We start from the raw sequence: 21,501 nt of genomic DNA, 5'->3' as shown, positions 1-21,501 counted from the left end.
CTGATGTACTAAGTTCCACTTTTGGAACCACTAGTAGTATTGAAATGTACCAAGGCTAAAATTTGTAATGAAATGTTTGTTTTAAACTAAGCTGCATCCATCTGTTGAGCACTAATGTGTTCCAGAAAAGTTTTTAGTGAAATTTTAATAAAAAGTATGATTTGAAAGAAGCAAGGATTGTTACTTAGTGCTTCTGTTAAGAGTTTCCTTCAGCAATTGGTTTGTATAATATAAATATCCAACATTCAAACGCATAGTTCCTCAAATTTTAGCACCTGATAATAGACGTGCAATTCAGGCAAAAACCTACAGAACTAAACCTTAAAATGTTACTTATTGTTTTTCAGTCTGAAAGAATTCTGTTCTGCAAGTGGTATCAAGTATTTTCTGTTCATGTATAATATAGCACTGAAGTTCTCTTACAAATTCCTATTTTTAATTTCTTTTTCTTCCCATCTGAAATTTTCAGTTTGAGCACTGATGACCTACTTAAATTTTTCGTGATATTAGATTTTTTTTCCCCACTGTGCATCACTGTAGTAAAGATCGAAGGAATGATTTTCTATCATCATCATTATTGTTTCAGCAGTTAACTGATGAACTTCATATCTTTTTCTTAACAGCTGTGTTTCAGTATGTAACTGCTTTATTTCTCCCTTTTCAGTATCTAGTGATGGACTACTATGTTGGTGGTGACTTGCTGACACTTCTCAGTAAGTTTGAAGACAAACTTCCTGAAGATATGGCAAGGTTCTACATTGGTGAAATGGTGCTTGCAATACATTCCATACATGAGCTGCATTATGTGCATAGGTAAAATGTCATCTTACTTTTGAAAAATATGTATGCAGTTATATTAAATTAATTCTAAAGACATTGCTACAAATACAGATGGCTAGCCACGGGGATGCTACTGTGGGCACATGCTTACTGTATGATGAATAATAATTACATAAGCTATATAATATTTTAGTTACCAAGTTTTGATGGATTCGTATTAGAAGCAATGGCATTTATATGACTAGCTTCTCAGTAAAGCTTTTAGTTTTAATCATGCTTCTTGACTTATTCTCATTCGCTTCATGAATATTTATCTACAGTTGTCCAAACCAGCATAGATGCTTGAAGCAATTTAAATTCTCTGCAAATGTTTAAAAGTTATGCAAAATGTATTCACTGTAAGCCCATAATAATGGTGAATCTGCTTACCTGAGCTGATCCTCAGATGGTAGAGGATGGTTTTTGGTAATGAGTGAACCTGTTTAATTGTGCCTGCACGTAGGAAGTATATTCCAGACCAGTACCTACAATTGTGTAACTTGGATTGTAACATTTAAGAATATAACATTCCTTACTCTGTGTATGAGGAAATAGGCCAGGAAGGTGTATTTCTATTTTGGGTTACCTCTTAGAAAAGCTGTTAGTGTTGCAGGGGAGACATTTGGTAGATATTTTGTTATTTCAAGATTCTTGATCGAGTAGAAATCCCTATCCTTTTCTTCATTTTCAGATTTAGCAATTATGTATGATAGAACAATTAAAAAGCAAAATGATGGTAATACTGGAAACTCTTGTGGGTTGTATTCTTATAGGCTACGTATGACCTTCGAGCTTGATTTCAGTAACCAAGAAGTTAGGAAATGCAAACTGCAGGAGTAATGATGTAATGATGGTTTTCAGTTGTGTGAATATTGCTTTTGGATGTGCAAGCACGTTCATGATGGGTAGCTGAAGTCAGTGCTCAGGAGAAGTGGGCTTTAGGCTAACATTTTATCTCACTTGGCTAGTAGGTTTTGACTTCAGTCACTTTACAGCGAAATATAGACAGTAATACTCTTGTGGGTAAATATAGACAATATGTGGGGATTCTGAAATTGTATGTGTTTAGAGAAACTCACCAGAGGCACCACTGCACCATTTCCAAGGAGGGTGGCTGCCTAACTGACCGACTACAACTTTGAGTGAGATTGAATGAATGCCTCTTGTGGCAATAGGAGTAAATTTTTCTGAGACCAAAACATGCATGAATGTCCAAGAAATTACTGCTTGGCAACTGCAGTGGATTAGGAAGAAGAATGATTGTTCTGGAGAGGATTTCAAGGGCCATTTGAAGGCTTATATGACCTGTTAGCTGTAGATAGGAAACAGTGGAGCTCAGAGATGAGGCATTAAGCCTTTCTGAAGAGAAGCAGTGTTCCCTTAGGCAAGCAAGAGCTGCATGCAAAACAGAAAAGTAGAGATGTGTTGGATGAGATTGGCTCTTGCTTCTAGTGGCACTGTGAATGGTGTTATTTAAAAATCAACAAAAAAACTGTGCACAGTTGTGTATAAAGTTCCGTAGTCTTCTGTTCTTACTGAGCTTGACTCTTATGGGACTGTAAGGGCATCTGGAAAGGACTTAGAACTGCAATAGTATAGAATAAATTTAACAATGGAAAATTACTGATGAGGTTTTTGGGAAAGGAAAATGAAATAGCCTAGTATTCTGGGTTAGCAAATACGTTTTTTTTTTCATTCTAAGAAGTAAATATGTCTTTAATTTATGTTGACAGGCATAGATTTTTATAGATAGAATAGGTTCTTATTTTGCCTTAATACTACTCATGAGCAACAGTTTAGTGAAGAGTCAGTAATAAATTTGAAATCAATAGCTCTTGGTTAAAAAGTAGTCATTTCAGTCTGTGTTGGAAAAATTTCTAAGTTTGGCAGGATTTCTATACATATTGGGTTGTTTGTTAAACCTTTCTTAACGTTTTTCGTAAGTTTTCTCAAGTATCAAGTATGGAAATCAGCAGCCTAAAAAGCAGACATTCTCAGCTCCAACTTCTGTGTAACAAGGTGACATCTAGAACTGCCTATTTGAAAAGCAATTCAGTGTTGTGCAACAAGATTGCATGTAAAACACATTTAATAATAACACAGAATATTATTTGAATAAATATGATGTCTAGAAAAAAATAGATTTATTGGGTTGTTTGGTTGGTGATTTTGTTTTTTTTTTTTTTGCTAGTTTGAATAATATTTCAGAAGGGGTTGGTGAAATGCTGGCATGTTAGGAGTTGATCCTGAGCAGTGTTGACTAAGAAATGGGAAGGACACTGGTATGAGTTGGCCTGCAAGACTTGATTGTTCTAGTTTTTAGTCTGCAGAATTGGTGCATCACTGAGTTAGTTCTGCTTTCTCTACTTGTTTCTCTCTCCTCTTCTCCCTGCACCTTCCTAACATACTGGCAAGGTGCTCTTAAAATAATGCTGGCTATTCTGAGGCTATAAATTAGTATTTATATAGAGAGAGAGAGTATGCATCAAAATTGTATTGGGTGATGTAGTTCATCTTTTGTGAATTTGAGTACACACTGGCGAAAGAAAATGTGATTGATTGGACTAAATTCAATTAACATGCTCTTATTAATAAAGTCCTTTTTGGCTGCCTTTCTGGTACCAAAAATAATGTCAAGTAAAGAGCTACAGTGAAATGGGAATCTTAGTTCAATGTCATTCAGTAATCTCAGTATGCAGAATGCCATTTATAGCCTGCTGTATACACATATCAGTAGGAATGACATGCTTTGACCCTTGAGACTTTCTCCCGTTATTGTATCCTGCTGAAATGGCATTGTCCTGGTCCCAGAGCCAGGAGAATGCAGAGATTTCTAGAGTAACTGCTGCGTGTATGTAGGATGGAAAAGTCCTTTGGTACCCATGGAGCCTAATGTGATGTGCAGTTACTATATAGAAAAATTATCTGCAATAGCAAGTGGAGAATACACGCCAGCAGAAATGCTGGACAGAGCTTAGAGAAGCAGTGAAAAATCTCTGATAGGAAGCTATAGGTTGATAATAAATCAAACAAAACAAACAAACAAACAAAAAAACATTACCTTACCTACCGAGATCACCTTTTCTTTGCTTTTTCTCTTGCCTCCAAAAGCATATTGCGATGCGTACAATCTTGAACTAATGTTGATGAAGTAGACTGCATATCTGGTCTGTTCTCTGACTCACTGTAATTGTTCTACTTGGTTATTTGACCAGAGTTCGACTTTGAGCTGAAAGTCCAATATAGTCATAAGTTTCAATGTTACAGGCAATGTTTTAAGTTTGGCAGATTGAGAGAGTCATATATAGTATAATAAAAAAAGGTTGCATCACTGTATAACCAACATAAATTTCTTTGTTATTTTGATGGAATCTGATGTAATCTTTACAAGCAGAGCTTATACTATATATTTAATTTTTTCAATTCTTTTTGTCATACAGGGACATAAAGCCTGATAATGTTCTTTTGGACATGAATGGTCATATACGATTGGCAGACTTTGGGTCCTGTCTGAAAATGAGTGAAGATGGCACAGTATGTATGAAGCAGAATTAAATTGGGTCACTGGTAGTGGGATCTTTTAAGTGAGTTCCTGGTCCTGACACTATTAAATCTATTAAATTATTAAAAACTTTTACTGTAAGCTTTTTGACATGCTAAAAAATTGAGGGAAATTGTTCAACACATTTATAAGAAACAAGTTTTGAAGTCTTCATTTCCTGGTATATGGTGTCCAGCAGTTTTGGCACAAACTCAGGTCTTAGTGGCATTCTGTAGTTTAAAATGTCTGTCAAGAATTTACCACCTTAAAAACAAAATGAATTGGAAGGAGCTGTTGTAACTCCATGTGAACCCTTGTGGTGTGTTTCTAGAGATTACAGTTGCTCCTCCTCTGCCCTGATGGTTGAGGCTTTCCTACTACATGGACGCAAGGAAATTAATTACCTATTCCCTACGTTGCATCCACAATTATGCTATGCAGGCATTAAACCAATTTCAAACCTAATAAAAATAGGATGCTACTTGCCCTGGAAACTTGTTTTGCTATTTTCTGATGAAATTGTAAACTGAAACTCAGGTGTAGAACTCAAACTGCCTGCTTATTAATTTTTCATTTCAATTTCTTGCAAACAGTTGCAGTTGTAAAGTGTAAAAACATGTGTACGCACAGGCAAAACATTTTCTTGGCTTTTTGACAACAGGTATAACTATTTGGTGGATTTACTCTGTGCAAATTAAAATGTAGACTTTGTTACTTTCTTAATACATTCTTTGTTTCATTGCTGTGATTTTTTTTAAATTAACTTCCTTTTCTAAAATCATGTACTGATGTCTCTGTCAGAAATACTGAAGTATGAGTGAGAATGTTGCTTTAGAGATCCTGAAAACTTACTAGAATTATGTTTGCCTTATTTTTAAGGTGCAGTCTTCTGTAGCAGTGGGTACGCCTGACTACATCTCCCCTGAGATACTGCAAGCCATGGAGGATGGAATGGGAAAATACGGGCCTGAATGTGACTGGTGGTCACTCGGGGTCTGCATGTATGAAATGCTTTACGGTGAAACACCTTTTTATGCAGAGTCATTAGTGGAAACCTATGGGAAGATTATGAATCACGAAGTAAGAAATATGTTCATCTTACTGTATTTACTAAGATTATAATGTTTACAGTGAAACTGTTACTGCTTATAAATAATGAAGTGATGGTAGTTCTTTGCTTTCTCATGATGATGTAGAACGGTATCTAATTATGTAGATTTGTTGGTTCCATTTTTAGGAATGTTGGCATCTCTGAAAGGCAGAATTTGATTTTTTTTCCTCTAAGTGGTAATGTTCTTGTTGAAAAGTCTAAGCAGTCTTCATGAAACAAAATTTAAAACCAACTCTTAAGATAGGCCATTGAAAGTTTTTTCTGGAGTGTGCTGGAGAAGTGAAGTAATGCATTATTTATGCAGCTGTGCACATTTTCTGTCACATCCATAATCAGTACAAAAAAAGGAAAGAAGTAAGTCAGCTGGCGTGGACATGAGCTGCATAAAGAACATTATTTCTTTAATAATGGTCAAGGGGGAGTTGCCCAGAGGAGAAGTGGCAGAAAAACGTAAACTTTTGAGCTGCATGAAGAATATGAGGTCAGGGGGCTTTGTCCAGAGTCAGAACGGTAGAAAATTGTTCAAACTTCTGGATGCATTTTGAACATTAGGGAATAAGAATAAGCCATTTCACAATGTTCTTCCAGAGGTGTGGTAAGAGGGTGTGATTATGTACTGGTGTTTACTATAATGTGCTCTCATAGTGAAGCAATGGTGGATAGGATATTAAATTCTTTCTAGAGCTGTCACTCTTGCAGTGATCAGTGCTAATCTCTCGCTCTCTTTAATTCCCTCAATTAACTAATTGGTGGCAATCTTTTCTGTATTATGATTGAAATATGTAATCAGCTTGGAGCTAAATGCTATCTGCGTGGCTGTAAACTATTTTTGAGAAAGTTTGAGAAAGCTGTTATCCTGCAGACTTGATATTGTAGTCTCATTTGGACATACAATTGATGTGGTTTTAATTTTTTTAATTGACATTTTAAAGTTTAATTTGAATTATGCTGTTTTGGTCCCTCATGGTCTCATTCAAACCTTGAAGGGTTGTATTGTAAAACCGTAAAAGTACTACTGGCCTTTACTAAAGCAAACTTCTTGACTGTACAGTGGAAGTAGTAGTAAACTATAAGACAGAAAAATTTTCCCCATTTTATCTGAAGTAATTTCATGTATAACAATGTCTTGTGGAGGATTGAATAGCATCTTGGGATTTTAAGAGCAGAAATAAAATCTCAAAGAGTACGTCTTCAGCAGGTCAGTGGAGCTGTGACTAAGAGTATCAGTGAGTGTATGCCTATGTTGCACCATCTTTAATGTGCTGTAACGTGTCAAAACTCCTGTATGTCTTCCAAAAAAAAAGTTGCCTTTTCTTAAGGGTTACTGTAACAGCAGCTGTTTTCAAATAGATTTGTATTAAAGGAATCAAGAAGAGATTACTAATCTTTATAATCTATTTTAAGACAACAGATCTATCGGTGGTCATATTGCATTGTACTTTGCCACTGCTCAGTGGATATAGTACAATTCTCTATACTTGTTTTTTTGGTGTAATTTAGCACTTTCTTTTTGAAAACTATTACTCAAACTTATGGGATGGATTCCTCTAAAAATTTCTCAATTTGTTTTGTTTTCTAGGAACGATTTCAGTTTCCATCCCATGTTACAGATGTGTCTGAAGAAGCAAAAGATCTGATTCAGCGACTTATCTGCAGTAGGGAACGTAGGCTGGGACAGAATGGAATAGAGGATTTTAAGTCTCATGCCTTTTTTGAAGGACTTAACTGGGATAACATCCGAAATCTAGAAGCACCTTATATTCCAGATGTTAGCAGTCCATCTGACACCTCAAACTTTGATGTAGATGATGATGTGCTAAGAAATCCAGTGAGTCTTTTATTTAAATATCACTAGTGCAAGTATGCAACCGTGCTGCATTGTAAGGTAGTAGTGAGAACTTGTTTCAAGAGATAATTATTTTCTTGTTTTTTTGGGGGTAGTTTTTTTTGTTGTTGTTGTCGTTTTAGTTTGTTGTTTTTGGTTTGTAAAAGGAGCAAGTAGGGAATTTGTTAATGTGTTGTGCTAATGACATATTTTGTTTTAAAATCTAAAAATCCAGATTTCCAAGTCTAGCAAATTTAGTGTGTATGTGACATGGATATGCTCTGTGGTGCAATGTTACAGCAACAGGGAGAATTCATATTGCAGCCATAATGGCATGAATGCTCAAATGAAGATCGCAAGTAGTTATGCTGTGTGAAATTTCAGAAGAATGAAATCCCACTCAGCTGTTGCCATTTATATGATAACTAACCCAGTTTGTCAACCGTTATCATTTAGAAAAGCAGCTCACGATTTCTGAAAACCCAAAATGAGCAGTGAGGTGGAAAATTATTTTTTCACATTTGAAATGACTTATTTTTCACATTGTAGCATTTACTGACGTGGTCAGTCAAAATTAAAGCTTATTCAGGCAGAAAAATGCTGACACATTTGCCCTTTCGATTTACCTTTACAGGGAGCTTGTATTTTGTTTTCTTTATCAGATATGAATACGATCTGTCTTCAAAAATACATACATGCAGCTTGTAATCGTAGCTGCCCTGGTGGGAACTCAAATTGATGCTACTTAAAAACCAGAAGATTGTTTTTGGGAGTGGGAGTGTTGGTGTTCCTTCATTTTGTTCATGGCCTCTTGTTCATCGGTTTCAATCCAAGAAATGGAGAACTTTTGGCTTGATTTTTTGGTTACGTGTCTTGCAGTAACAAGCATACTAAAGCAAACATCATGCATTTTCATGCCTGGTCACTTTAATTAGGAACTTGAAGTTTCGGGGTTTCTTTTAATGGTTGCCTTGTGCTTTGAACTTGCTGAAATGCTGCCTTTTCAAGTGCCAGTTCACAAAAAAAAGAGGCTTCTAAATTCAAGTCATTATATTAAATGACCTAATCTGAAATAAGGTTCATGCAAGGACAATGGAAGGCTATACAATGAAGCATAATTGCCAGTTGTGAATTGGTAAGCGCTAAGAAGAATCTTTCTATCAGCTGTTTCTTTTTAACCATTGAGACTAAATCAAATGGCTTTAGCTTTGCATGGGTTCTCTTCTGGGTTTTCATGCATGTTATTTTTATGCAGGAAGTGGTGCCACCGAGTTCTCATACAGGTTTTTCTGGACTGCATTTACCCTTTGTTGGGTTTACATACACAACTGATAGGTAAGCAAAGGATATTTGTTTATTAAAGTCATTTCTCAAATACAGCTAATTCTAGAAAGATCTCAGTTTCGTAATGCAAAGCAGGAAGAAGTCTGTATATGTATCAGTGGATGAACATTCATCCCACATGAATATGTCTTGAACATATTTTGATCATGGTTTCGAAGATTAGATGCTTTTGTATTTAATTTCCTTTATTTGAAATGAATGAAACTTAAGGGACCAGATGTGTCACGTGTAAGTAAGTACAGACTTGCTCTTCCTGCATGAAGAAGCTAAAAGCAAGTCTTGTCCATGTTGCTTGTCTGCCAGGAACAGTCTAGGATTAGTTCATTATCTGTTGATAGGCAACATTAACATAATGTAGTGTTACTCTTAATACAGATTCCCCATTTTCAGGTGGTTTTGAAAAAGGCAAAGATAGCTCACTTTGACCATCTGTGAAGTTTGAAATGAGTCTTCATCTGACTTCAGAGATCCCTCAAATACATTCTTGTGCCTCTGAGTTTGAGGTTATTCTACCCTGTTTGTTATTCCCTTCTTTTCCTTTACTGAGATTTGTTATCCTCACAACACAGCACAGAAAGGACCTGTTGCACATATCTTATTTTTTAACTAAATCCATCTTTGTCACACTTGAAACTGAGTTTTTGGTTTTGTTTCTCAGTTCTTTCAGTTGTGGGCGTATTCTGCTTGCTTTGCTGTTAGGTAGTAACTACTGACTAAGGGAAGTTATAATTCTGAAACAGTTTGTATAGTTAACATATGTTAGCATATGTAAATACCTGAATGTAAGTATTTTAATTCATCAGCAGCATACACTGTAGTGTCAGGGTATATCTGCTCTGACAGTTCTCTCAACAGTAACAGTTTTACTGGATGTTCTTGTAAGTTTAAGTTGCATAGTAGTTGAAATCCCAACATGTCACTGCAGAGAGTATTAAAAGATTTTTACTTATGTGGTTTTGTTTTCAGCTCTTTATCTGATAGAGGCACTTTGAAGAGTGCAATGCAGTCTGACACTGTAACCAAAGATGTGGATGTACAGCGTGACTTAAAGAACACTTCACAAATAGAAGGTTATGAAAAGAAAATACGGAAATTAGAGCAAGAAAAGCAGGATTTGAACAGAAAACTGCAAGGTGAGTAGCTTATGGTTTTTTGGATTCTTAGCTTTTGCTATTAGAGGAATCGAAATGTATTTCACTGAATAACTTTTTCTCCTTTTCTGTTTTTAAAGAATCTACACAGACAGTGCAAAGCCTCCAAGGTCCAGTGTGTGTTACAGTAAATACAAACCGTGATAAGGAAATAAAAAAATTAAATGAAGAAATTGAACGGTTGAAGAACAAATTAACAGGTAAGCCTTTGGCATGACTAGCAGTAATTACGGTACTGCAGCTTAATGTTAATAGAAGTGGCAAAATACATATTGTGGTTTTGCAGTAATTAAATTAATGTTATTGAGGTGCTTAAAAAAACATCTTAAAAGTTTCGTTGAATAGTTAGAGGCATTTCAGTTTTTCCAGGCAAGTACTTAAGCTTTTATTCCACTTCTACATCCTGATAGCCTACTAGTATGGAGAATCTAGAGTGGAGTGAATTGAATGGATGGGTTCAAGCAAATATTTTTGGTCGTGTTGATTTCCGTAAAGGTCTGTGGAGACCCTGATCTCTCTTTTTGAGGAGTATATTTTTGGTGGAGTTTTACTGGATGTACGTGTAACAGAGAATAGAGAGAAAAGATCAGTTGCCCTTTAGTAATATGAGGAGATAGGTAATTGTGAAGATGTGTAATAATAATAATACTGCATATTTAAATATTTCTGAGCTGCTGCTTCCCTTTGTGTTTTTGTCTGGTGATGCATTAATTAGGAAGCATTGCAGAAAAATACTGGCATCTGTCCCAAGAAGGGACTGACTCATCTGTATCTCTGAAAATCTGTTGCTTGACAATGCTATTAGTTTATGCATACAAACCTTCTGTTAGTGTTAGAATCAATCATATGCTGAACGGTTGTTTTGAATCCTGATGGGTTGGCTAAGAGGTTTATAAGGGCCTGTAGTATATTGTGAGTGAGTTCAGATGCCAAGTTACTAATACCAAGACCTCCAACTGTTGTCCTCCATTCATGAGCACTTTTTTGTAGACCTATTTATTTTCTTGGTCCAGATTCCTGGTACTTTCTTAATTCATTATCTTGGTTTGTGTGTCAGTCAGTCCACTGTCAGTCACAACTGATACGTTTTCTACAGTTTGGCAATACTACCCCCTTTTAAGCACATCTGTTGTGAAATCAGCTTTGATCTAAGTGAGAATTTTTTCAAAAAAACCCTCCAAACTCTGTTCTTGTGCATTCTAGAAATCATGTTTGTCTGAAGAGTTTGATTGAGGTGCTACTTCTGCATATGGGTCAGGTTTATCCAGTTCTTCAGCCTACTGTGTGCTGTTACATATTGAAATCTGACAGTATAGTCTGTGGAGTGGGAGGGAGTTTAGCACTGCTTCTTACTGAAATGTGAAAAGGAATGCTACATCAATTGCTACAGCAGTGCTTGGGATCTCTGAATGCATAGGTTCAGTTTCCTGTTCTGCCATAGATGTCACAATTTCAGTGAGACAGTTATTCCTGTGCAATTCTTATTTGTGTAATAGAAGTAGTAATTAAAACCAAATGGAGAATGACAGTTCAATTTCTTACCAGCTCTAAGACTGAACAAAAATACATATAAAGGCAGTTATCTTTTCTGTTTAACAGTGATCAATTGTTTTTTTAATTTTCTTTGAGACTGAGAACTGCCAAGAGGACATCCTGGTAGGAATTTGGGCAGTTGGGTTTCCATTCTGCTTCATGCAGAATGGTGTTGCCTTTCCAGATTTTCAGCTCTTATCTACTCTAGGATAAGTAGATATGGAAATAAATAAGCTCTAGGAAATAAATAGTTATTTCCTGTCTTGCTGGTTGCATCAATAAATGAAGTCTTGTCATATAACGAGAACTATTTAGGAGACAAATTACCAGAACTGGAATTCAAACGACTTGAGTTAATTTCAGTTGTCAAGGGCTAGGAGTTGCATTTCTCAAAACATAAAACGTCCCCGTGCTAAGGCTTTTTTGCTTCAAGAGATAACAGTCTTTAGGAGGTGTGGAATTGTTTGTTCTTAATATGTTGAGAAAGTTAAAATGACATGGAGCTGCCGGTGCATCAGAGTTACTTTTAAGTTGCCTAAAATGGAAAGAAGTTAATTTTCTGAACGAAGTTATGCCAATTTGCTTAAGTAATGTTCCTTACTTGATGTACATTTGGGACCAGTTACTTTTTTTATTTATTACTCTGCAGATGTAAGTAAACTGGAAGGACAGCTTGCAGATGCAGTGGCTTTTCGACAAGAGCATGAAGACTGTATGCATAAGTTGAAAGGACTGGAAAAGCAGTGTCGAGCATTACGGCAAGAAAAAGAAGACCTTCATAAGGTATTGATCCAAAAATGAATATGTTTAGAAATGGTCATGCAGAATAGTTCCAGACCAATTTTGGTTTGATCACAGTTTCAGTGTTAGAAATGTTGCTGTGTAAAACTATAATGAGATGTTAGTGAGCTTGTTAGTCTTGTTAATGATATACTAGTTTTCCAAGATGCGCACTTTTTTTTTCTTTTTGAAGTAGGTTGACATTTCAGATATGTTCTCGTAGATGGGAACAACACCTTTTTATATTGACTTGTTTGGTACGTTTCTATCTTTTGAAGACAACTGGAGGTTACATATCCATGCACAGAAGCTAATAAACTGTATAATCACAGAGCTCACTGAGATTTGGTTTGCTGGAGGTAGGAGGGGATTTTCTAAGGAATGGTTTTAGTTTAACGATTTGATTTTCTCAAGATGTTCCAGTTTACACTGGAGTTATATTTGCGGGTCTGTGGCTTGTCATTAGTTTTGTAGATGCTGAAAGGTGTATATTTGAATGAGTTAATAAAGCTCAGTTGCTGTGCCAACTTGAGCCCACTTATTCTCTGTAATACCAAAGGATTAATTATTGCTTAAGACCAAGGATGACTTTTATATTACTGAATTGTCTTACTGTTGTGCAAATTATACCTCTGTTTGCTCCCTAGAATGTAGCAGTATGTTGAGGTAGGTCGCTAAAATCTTTACAATAAATAGAGGCTTTGCATTTACTATATGCCACTTCCAGGAATACCAAAATACCATCTATTCAAATATCTAGATTTAAAGACTACGTATTGCTTGTATGGCATTCAGATGGACCGAAAATAATCCATGGTCAAAGACCTCTGAGTTTTTTGTCCACTGGAATTTAACAGCGTCTTTTCTGTCTGTTAGCCACAGTTAAGATGTATTCACTGGGGCATATGAGTAGGAAAGATGGCAAATCTGCTCTTACTGGCTTGCACACATGCTGTTTTGGAAATTAATGCATACTTTTGCATGACCTCTGCTAATGGCAGGATTTTTTAAATGTCTCTTGGCCAGTATACACTTACTCTGTTGTCTAGTTCTGCACTTTTTTATTTTCAATCTCAAATGATTTTATGTAGAGCGTTTAGTTTGTATTTTAGTCCTGTTAAATTATGTTAATTATTTGCTGTAAAGGAAACAACTTTTATACTTTCAATTAAAGCTAAATTAGATTTTTCTACTTTCAATTAAATTAGAGCTTCACAGTTTGTTCTAAGCAATCTTCCTCAATTTTCTTAAGAATTTCACAAGATCTGCTGCAGCATCTTAGTGCTGGTACAGTCTACTTGACTGTTTTCTTGAATGGGCAATCTACTGAAACTTTACTGAAACTACTTCCTTTAAGAAGAATTGATATTGTGCAAGTACATTGTGGTAATCTGAAATTAAGTCTCTTAGAGGTGGGATGGCCTTGTGCAGTCTGATTTGCATGAAAGACTTCTGGAATAGCAAAAGTCCTCTTGGAAATGCCACCCTAGAAACAGAATAACTGTTGTCTTGGTACTTGTTGTCTTGCTCCTGCAGCTGTGTAAATTAACTATTAGAAATAATATTTGAAGTTATCTGAGAGGTTTGAGTTTTCAAGTCATGCTTATGTAGGTTCATTTTCTTTCTTGGAAAGAATAAACTGACTTCAATTTATTTATGTATGTATGTATGTATTTATTTATTTATTTATTTTTAAAATCAGCAACTTGTAGAAGCCTCAGAGAGATTAAAGACACAATCCAAAGAGCTGCGGGATGCCCACCAACAAAGAAAGCTGGCCGTGCAGGAATTCTCTGAGCTCAGTGAGAGGATGGGAGAATTGCGGTCTCAAAAGCAGAAACTGTCCCGACAACTTCGTGACAAAGAGGAGGAGGTGGAAATGAGCTTGCAGAAAAATGATGCTATGCGACAGGACATCCGTAAATCAGAGAAAATCAGAAAAGAGGTAGCTCAATAAAATAACTAGCAGTGACATGTTTCAGCTGCTGCTTGCACTGTATCACCAATGTGAATGTATTGAGAAATCAGGAGCAGAAACGATGATTTACTCTGCTTATAAGATACTGCTCTGATAACTCTTCCATATTGCTTCACTGTACTTCACAAAATAGATCTTGAATTAATTTTAGAAGTTTTGCTAGTGTATCAGGGAATGAGCAGAGTCTACTTTATTCTTTGTATGCTGGCTGATTTTAATCTTGAGGAAACCATTTTTGCTGTATGCCCAGCCTCTTACTTCTTTGTGTTTTGATTCCTGCAGACTCTGAGTTCCAGTCAGCTTGAAACTTAGAATGCTCAATGCCTTGATGTGCCTTATGTTGGAGTATTTCGACTTCTCTTTTTTTTCCAGTTGAATGTTTCTGTTTATCTGGAGAGAGGAACAGTGATACAGAGTGAATAGGCAACTTTCCTTACTATTTTCTTAGTCAGTGTAGAGAGTATATTTCTAAGTATCTTTAAACAAGTTAAAGATTACTATCCTAGGCAACTTACAGTTTTGAATAAGAAGTGGATAATTGGAAGAACGCAGAAGACCCAGTTATCATGGTTAACACAGTGTTTTAATCACTGAAAAGCTGTCATATTTTGTGTGTTCTATGAGTGAAGTCTGAAAAGAAACTTGAGTTTTGTAAGTGGTGCTAGAAAACTCATGGCAAGTTGAAGGGCAGATTATGAAAATGTTGTAAGAGGTGAAGTATTTCAGACCTGTCTGTGAATTAGAGGTGGTACTTAACTGGGAAAGATGTAGGGCTACAGCACTATATTTGGCAGTGCCTTCTGCCCTCCCCTCTAGAGCTAGTTCAAGTGTTGTTGCATGTTTCCACGAAAGACTTGATCATCTATCTTTGTTCCTAGGAAAGAGAGGACAGAGGAATTCCTAACATCTTCATCAGTGTTCTATCCAGAACATAATCTATAAGTTTATTATCTTAGTCTACAGTTCTACCTATAATGCTTTTAAAAGCAACTTTGTAGTTGAATTTGAATGCAGAACAAACAAACAGACAGGCTTTATTCTTCTTTAGTTGCATAGCTGCCTTGGATGCCACTAAATTGTCTTTCTGATACTATAAAACTATATACTTTTAAAATAGATAAACGGATGATCAAGACTATTTTATTCCATAACTGCAAGGTACAAATATTCAGTGTTCATATTTGAAGTATTTCACAGTAACTTGGCTCAAAGGTCAGGATTTTCAGATCTGCTGCCTTAGTAGATACTGAGGCATGGAGCTGACCTGTAAATATGAGAGGCTTTCTTCTTTCACAGCTGCAGTGACTTCCTAGTGCTGATTCCTTCTCTTAACATTAATAAAAGCTTTGCAGTTATCCCTGCATATATCTAATGTGGTTTATATCAGTACCAAAAGTCATTTGGTAGTAGTTGTGCTTTGAAAAGGACAGATGCTTGGATCACTGAAGGCAAAACATTATCATGAAATTCTGAAAGTGTTGTTATAGTGGTATAACGTAAAATAGAGATAAGGAAAAGCTTTGTTTTCAAGGCCCTGGAAAGCTCATCCCTGTGGAGGAGAGGAAATGAATGATACAGATAGCACTATCTTGTGTTGAAATGACTTTAAATTACTCTGATTTTATAGCTGGAATCCCAACTTGAAGAAGTTATGGCAGAAGCATCAAAGGAACGTAAGCTTCGTGAACACAGTGAGGTCTTCTGCAAACAACTGGAAAATGAACTGGAAGCTCTGAAGGTTGCTTCTTTTTTTTTCTTTTTTTTTTTTCCTTTTTTTAATGTTTACTCATGACACAGGAGTTGCAATATTTTTGCTTACTCAGCTGTTGATACCGATAAAAACTACAGCATTGCTAGAAACCTGACCTAGCCTGATTAGGATTTGTTAGATTTATTTTTCTTTCTTTTTTTCTTTTTTTTTTTTTTTAATAAACCTATGTGGTCCAAAGTTGGTCACTTAAGGAGCTAAACCCTTGAAGGCAGCTTTTGAGACATTAAGGACCTAAACAAAAATTTTCCAAAGTGTTGCAATGGGACAGTTCTTTTTCAGATGATATTTCTAAAATACAAGGATTGTAGTCCCTTCCTGATGTGTTCTCTTCTCCACTCTTCTGCAGGTGAAGCAGGGGGGGCGGGCAGCAGGTGCCACACTAGAACATCAGCAGGAGCTTTCCAAAATGAAGGCTGAGCTGGAAAAGAAAATCTTATTCTATGAAGAGGAGCTGGTCCGGCGAGAAGCATCACATGTTCTAGAAGTAAAAAACGTGAAAAAGGAAGTACACGATTCAGAGAGCCATCAGCTTGCACTGCAGAAAGAGATCATGATACTAAAGGATAAATTAGAGAAAACGAAGCGAGAGAGGTAAGTTTTAGGGACATGATTGATAACCAAGGATTTCTTTTGTATGTGTGCTGCATTGTATAGGTAACAGCTCAGGATGTGTTTCACCTTAATTCTGTTTATGTTTTTCTGAAAATCCCACTCTACAGATTCTGCAGTCTTACTGTACATGTTTGTGTTTCTTGTCCTCCTTAGGCACAGTGAAATGGAGGAAGCAGTGGGATCAATGAAAGAGAAATACGAGCGTGAAAGATCTATGCTCTTGGAAGATAACAAAAAGCTAACAACAGAAAATGAGAAGGTAATTATTTTAGGAAACATTTTTTAGCAAAGCAAGAATTACATTTTGCTTTTCTGCAGTGTTGAAATAATGTTTTCATTGATCTGAACAGTACCAGTAAATGTTCAGGCAATATATAGTGAAACAAATGAAGTTCTGGCCATAGAAGTATCAGAGATCTGGCCAAGTAGTAGCTTTAGCATCTCAGTTACTGCACTTTGTAGAACCGATTCCTGCAACTCAGAGAGCACCACCTTCCAATTTCTGTGTGAAAACTTCACAGAGAGCAGAGCATTTACGATGCCAGCTTGTCTTCCTGATGGATTACAGTTAAGCCTCTTTCCTCTCCATAGCCCCTGTGCTTGCTTCCCTCTGCTCCACCTTTGCTTTGAATTGATTTGTATGAACTGGAAATGTGTTCTACTGTCAGGATCTGATCATGATCCAGTTCTGCAAAAATAATAAATGAAATACAATTTCCTGTGTTGTTTGTTCAAATGCTGTAAGTGTGTGGACATACACATTGATAAATGTATGTAACTCATGTAAAGGGGAAATCTTTTGTTTCAGCTTTGCTCCTTTGTGGACAAATTAACAGCACAGAACAGGCAGCTAGATGATGAGCTCCAAGACTTAGCAGCAAAGAAGGAGTCTGTTGCTCACTGGGAAGCTCAGATTGCAGAAATTATTCAGTGGTATGTATTGTTCAGAGATCCTGATAGCCACTTTCAGATTTTTTGAAATAATGATTGCAATCTTTTTTTATTTATAGCCAGGCCCTTTTTTGTCTGTCTGGGATCAACAAAAGCATGGTGCTTTGGAGTGATGATGAATTGTTTCTCTTTTGCTTTTGCAGAATAGCTGATTAATAAGATTTCTAAACGAAATTGTCAGATACTGTTAAGTGCAGAGGAGAGGGTTTGGTTGTCAACTTGCTTCAAACTCTTAAGTGGTTATTAAACCACAAAATTTAGAATATTCTGATAAGCCTTGTCAGGAGGATGGTCGTGATTTAAAGGTCCATGTTAACACAGACCCTGACTAGTTGTATGAGACACACACTTGCACTTAATTTGCACATCAGTCTTTCCTTCTTATTTCCTGGGTTAGCATGCAAGTATTTTCTGAATGCAAGACATTTGGTCACCTACATGTGTCTTCTGCTGGCTGAAATTGAGTGTTGCTGCAGCTGGAAATCGGTGGTTATAAATTAGATGAATGTCTATTTTCTGACTAATACTTAGTCTTGAAAAGGCATTTCAGCTACTGAGTAGAGAGGGAGGACAAGGTGTGGGGCTTCATAGTTTTTGTACTTGCCCTTCCAAATGTTATAGGAGGACTTTACAGTAGCCCTTATAAAAACCCAGCAAGCAATATGCAGATCATGTTACAAAAAAATAACAGAGAATCTCTGCAGAACTCTTCTTGATGGCAGGAGGAAAGCTTCGGTTTCCCTGGTAACTGCCACAATCAAGAGAAATCAAATACAAGAAAAACCTAAAGCAGGCAATATGAGCAATATTCAGTTTTCTCTGCTGGGAAAGTTTTTTATGCTCTCTCGATGTTTGCCACGTCCCTAAATCTGATGCAAACACTAATTATTTGGTAGTATAGCCTTTGTTGCTGTGATCCGTGAAACTGTTCACTGACGCCTTTTTGTAATTGCACAATAGGGTAAGTGATGAAAAGGATGCTCGTGGCTATCTCCAAGCATTAGCCTCCAAAATGACAGAAGAACTAGAATCTTTGAGAAGTTCCAGTCTGGGGTCACGAACACTGGTAAGAAAATAGCAAGCATTTGGCTGTTCTGGGGATGTCTAAGAAGCCAACAGTTTTAGTTTCAGCCACATTCTCAGTATCTGTTCAAAATCAGAGTTTTTTTCTATTAAATCCTCTGCTCTGCTAATTACATACTAGTTTTACCTATTGCTTGTTAAATTCATTTGGATCATGCAATCAGAATTTGATAATTACAGTGGTATTTCTTACTAACATCTACCATTAAAAACTGTTGCACAGTACAGAGTAGAAACAATAGATTAAACCCATAAAGGAGATTATAGAAATGTACCTCACCACAATAGATGCAAGAGAATAATTTTAATTGCCATTACAGTGACAAAATAAGTTTTCTCTTGTACAAATATTTTGAACAAGTTTTAACTGGTTGGTATTGTTACAAACTAGTGACTCATGAGAGCCTGTAGCTTTACGCACTGTAGGACAGTGAGACCTTGTGTCGTAGTCTCTCCCATGTAGTATTTGCATGGTTTCTCAAAAATAGAAGAGGTGAAACCCTCTCAAAGGCGTTCGGTTTCTAAGACAAAAGCATTGTTTTGCCTTGACAGGTATTAAATACCTACATAAAGAAAGGGAGAAACATTTGCAGCTGGCCATGGAAGCCCACACCCCTAGCAGTGCCAATCTGCACAGTCAGATGCCATGGAAAGAGTCAATCTGCTGCTGATTTATATAGATAAAAGTTACTCATCCCTTCTAAACCTATGAGTAGGAAAAAATAAGAGAAGGTTATGACTTTTTACAAGCTAACTTTTGTCTGCATCATAGAGAAATGATCATAACGTTGAGAGGTTTTATAAGAAGAAAGATTGGATCAAATGCAGTTGGCCCGGAATAAAGAATGCTGTCTGTTCTGTGTATTACAGCTGGTTTTGTAACTTCTGCAGAACCTGATCTAAGGTTAATTATTTCTCAACATCAATAAGGGCTCTCATTTTCATGAGTATTATTTGCATTTTCATCTGTGACTAGAGAGAATATCCATTTGGGAACACTGAAAATGTAGTCCACACTGAAAAATGCTTTGAAAAGCTTGGAAAACTAGCTTGTGGTGGTGAGGATTTGCATAGTGTACAATACTTAATGAACATATGAACTGTTTAGATGAAAGTCCCTAGGTATCCAGAATATCTCAAGACCCAAATTACTTCATTTTCTTCATGCTATGTTTTAGGTTATTATGTCTTACATAAACTATATACATTCATCTAAATTCCTAAAGTCCAGTATGTCACTGTGCACCTTCTGTACACTTTTGTAGTTTGGACAATGAAAGCTAGCCATTTTCAGTGGATTTTTTGCTTAACTGTCATACTCAGTGATCCAGCAATTTGATTTCAAGCATAGTATGTTAATGTTATAACCATTAAAAACAAGTGATGGTTACTTTGTTTTTACGAAATAAAATCTGGCTATTGGCTGATTTCTGTGTAGTGAGAGTAGTGTCCATAATTAATAAGAAGTGCGTTCTCTGAACCAGTGTGAAAGTTATTTTACGTCTCTGAACAACTATGGAAATATATTTAGACATCTGATATTAATATTCAATAACTTACTGCTACAGGATCCACTTTGGAAAGTGCGACGCAGTCAGAAGTTGGATATGTCAGCTAGGCTGGAATTACAGTCTGCCCTTGATGCTGAAATTCGTGCCAAACAACTAGTCCAAGAAGAGCTACGAAAAGTTAAAGATGCAAACATATCTTTTGAAAGGTAATAACTGCTTTGGTTATGCTTTAATGTGCTGCTCTAAATTACTATTCTTACTAATAGTAACAGCTTTTTTTCGAGTTCCCTTGTGCCCAGATTAGTGGACTTTGCTGGGTAGATCCTACTCTATAGACTGTGCGTTTCTAATGTTGCCAAATGAGAACTCTTAACACTTTTTCCAGTTAACTTTACACTGCTGTGAATATCTCAGGAATAAGATAGGGATCTTAGGCACCTGAGGTAAAAGGTATGGCTAACAGCAAATTGAAAGCAAAACCAGTTATTTTTTTAATAAACTAACTGGGAAGAAAAGACCAACCTAGTGTTATAATAATTACGTTTGGCAAATATTTGCAGTGGTAACAGGAATCTTAAGTGTAATTCTCACTATCTAGCCAAGTAGTGAGGTGCTAATTTAGGGGAAAAATAAGATCAATTAGCCTAGAAAAAATATATTTATCCCCTTCCCCCCCCCCAAAAAAAAAAAAAAAAAACAACCAAAAAAAAAGTCTGAGGCAGGCATTCCTGACTTGGAAATACTTACAACTGTATTTTGATCTTATTTTGTTACATTAGTAAATTAAAGGAATCTGAAGCAAAAAACAGAGAATTGTTGGAAGAAATGGAAGGTTTAAGGAGAAAACTGGAAGAAAAATACAGAACAGATCCAGGTAATTGAAGTTGCTGTGTTTTAACAGAGTTCTAATGCAGTGTTTGATATTGCATTTTAGCTAAGGCTATTCTGTTTTTGGTTTCAGGTCTCAAACTTCCAGACTTTCAGGATTCCATTTTTGAATATTTCAACACCTCTCCTCTTGCACGTGATCTGACCTTCAGAGTGAGTTATTACGTAAACTATGAAGATGTGATAGCTGAGCTGTATTTTTATTACCTAAAAGTAACGCTTGGGCCCTACGTAACAAATTTGTAACTGGTTTGTTAGTCAAGTTAGTGTGTTGTAGAATTGAACGACCAGCAAACGTCAGATTAATTGGCATTTTGAAGAGAAGCTGCCACCTTTAGGAAATATTCCCATAAGCTCACATTACATATTTTTCATTCTATTTTCTGTAAGTCAGTCTCAAGCCTGAATACTATACATTCAGATTGTTTTAGAAAGGCTGGCACAGCTTATTACAAATAAGGGATTAAATACTTTGGAGTTGGAAGATGCTAGTTAACATTTAAAAAACAAAACATGTATTCACACAGTTCAAACAGTGCTTAAACAAATACATAAAGTTGTTGGCTCCAGGTCTTTGTGGGGTGGTCAGAGTAGGAGGGACTG

At 36.2% G+C, this 21,501-nt stretch overlaps 1 protein-coding gene across 8 annotated transcripts in view; it reads left to right on the top strand.

Moving 5' to 3' along the window:
- CDC42BPB (CDC42 binding protein kinase beta) overlaps positions 1–21,501 on the top strand; it is an 88,287-nt gene that overhangs the window by 42,551 nt on the left and 24,235 nt on the right. For all 8 annotated transcript variants that reach the window (XM_085225675.1, XM_085225677.1, XM_085225674.1 and 5 more), the window contains exons 5-21: positions 665–813; positions 4,260–4,353; positions 5,240–5,440; positions 7,051–7,299; positions 8,552–8,631; positions 9,607–9,773; positions 9,872–9,991; positions 11,974–12,107; positions 13,807–14,049; positions 15,710–15,820; positions 16,200–16,444; positions 16,619–16,724; positions 17,274–17,398; positions 18,377–18,482; positions 20,068–20,216; positions 20,790–20,884; positions 20,972–21,051. In XM_085225675.1, the coding sequence (XP_085081801.1) occupies positions 665–813; positions 4,260–4,353; positions 5,240–5,440; positions 7,051–7,299; positions 8,552–8,631; positions 9,607–9,773; positions 9,872–9,991; positions 11,974–12,107; positions 13,807–14,049; positions 15,710–15,820; positions 16,200–16,444; positions 16,619–16,724; positions 17,274–17,398; positions 18,377–18,482; positions 20,068–20,216; positions 20,790–20,884; positions 20,972–21,051 (2,454 nt within the window). The remainder of the gene's footprint in view (positions 1–664; positions 814–4,259; positions 4,354–5,239; positions 5,441–7,050; positions 7,300–8,551; positions 8,632–9,606; positions 9,774–9,871; positions 9,992–11,973; positions 12,108–13,806; positions 14,050–15,709; positions 15,821–16,199; positions 16,445–16,618; positions 16,725–17,273; positions 17,399–18,376; positions 18,483–20,067; positions 20,217–20,789; positions 20,885–20,971; positions 21,052–21,501) is intronic.

The sequence above is a fragment of the Meleagris gallopavo genome, chromosome 5 (genome assembly GCF_905368555.1).
Source record: "Meleagris gallopavo chromosome 5, MGAL_WU_HG_1.1, whole genome shotgun sequence".
Classification (NCBI taxonomy): Eukaryota; Metazoa; Chordata; class Aves; order Galliformes; family Phasianidae; genus Meleagris; species Meleagris gallopavo.
Note: the sequence above shows the minus strand (reverse complement) of the source record. Positions and strands in the feature narration are given on the sequence as shown.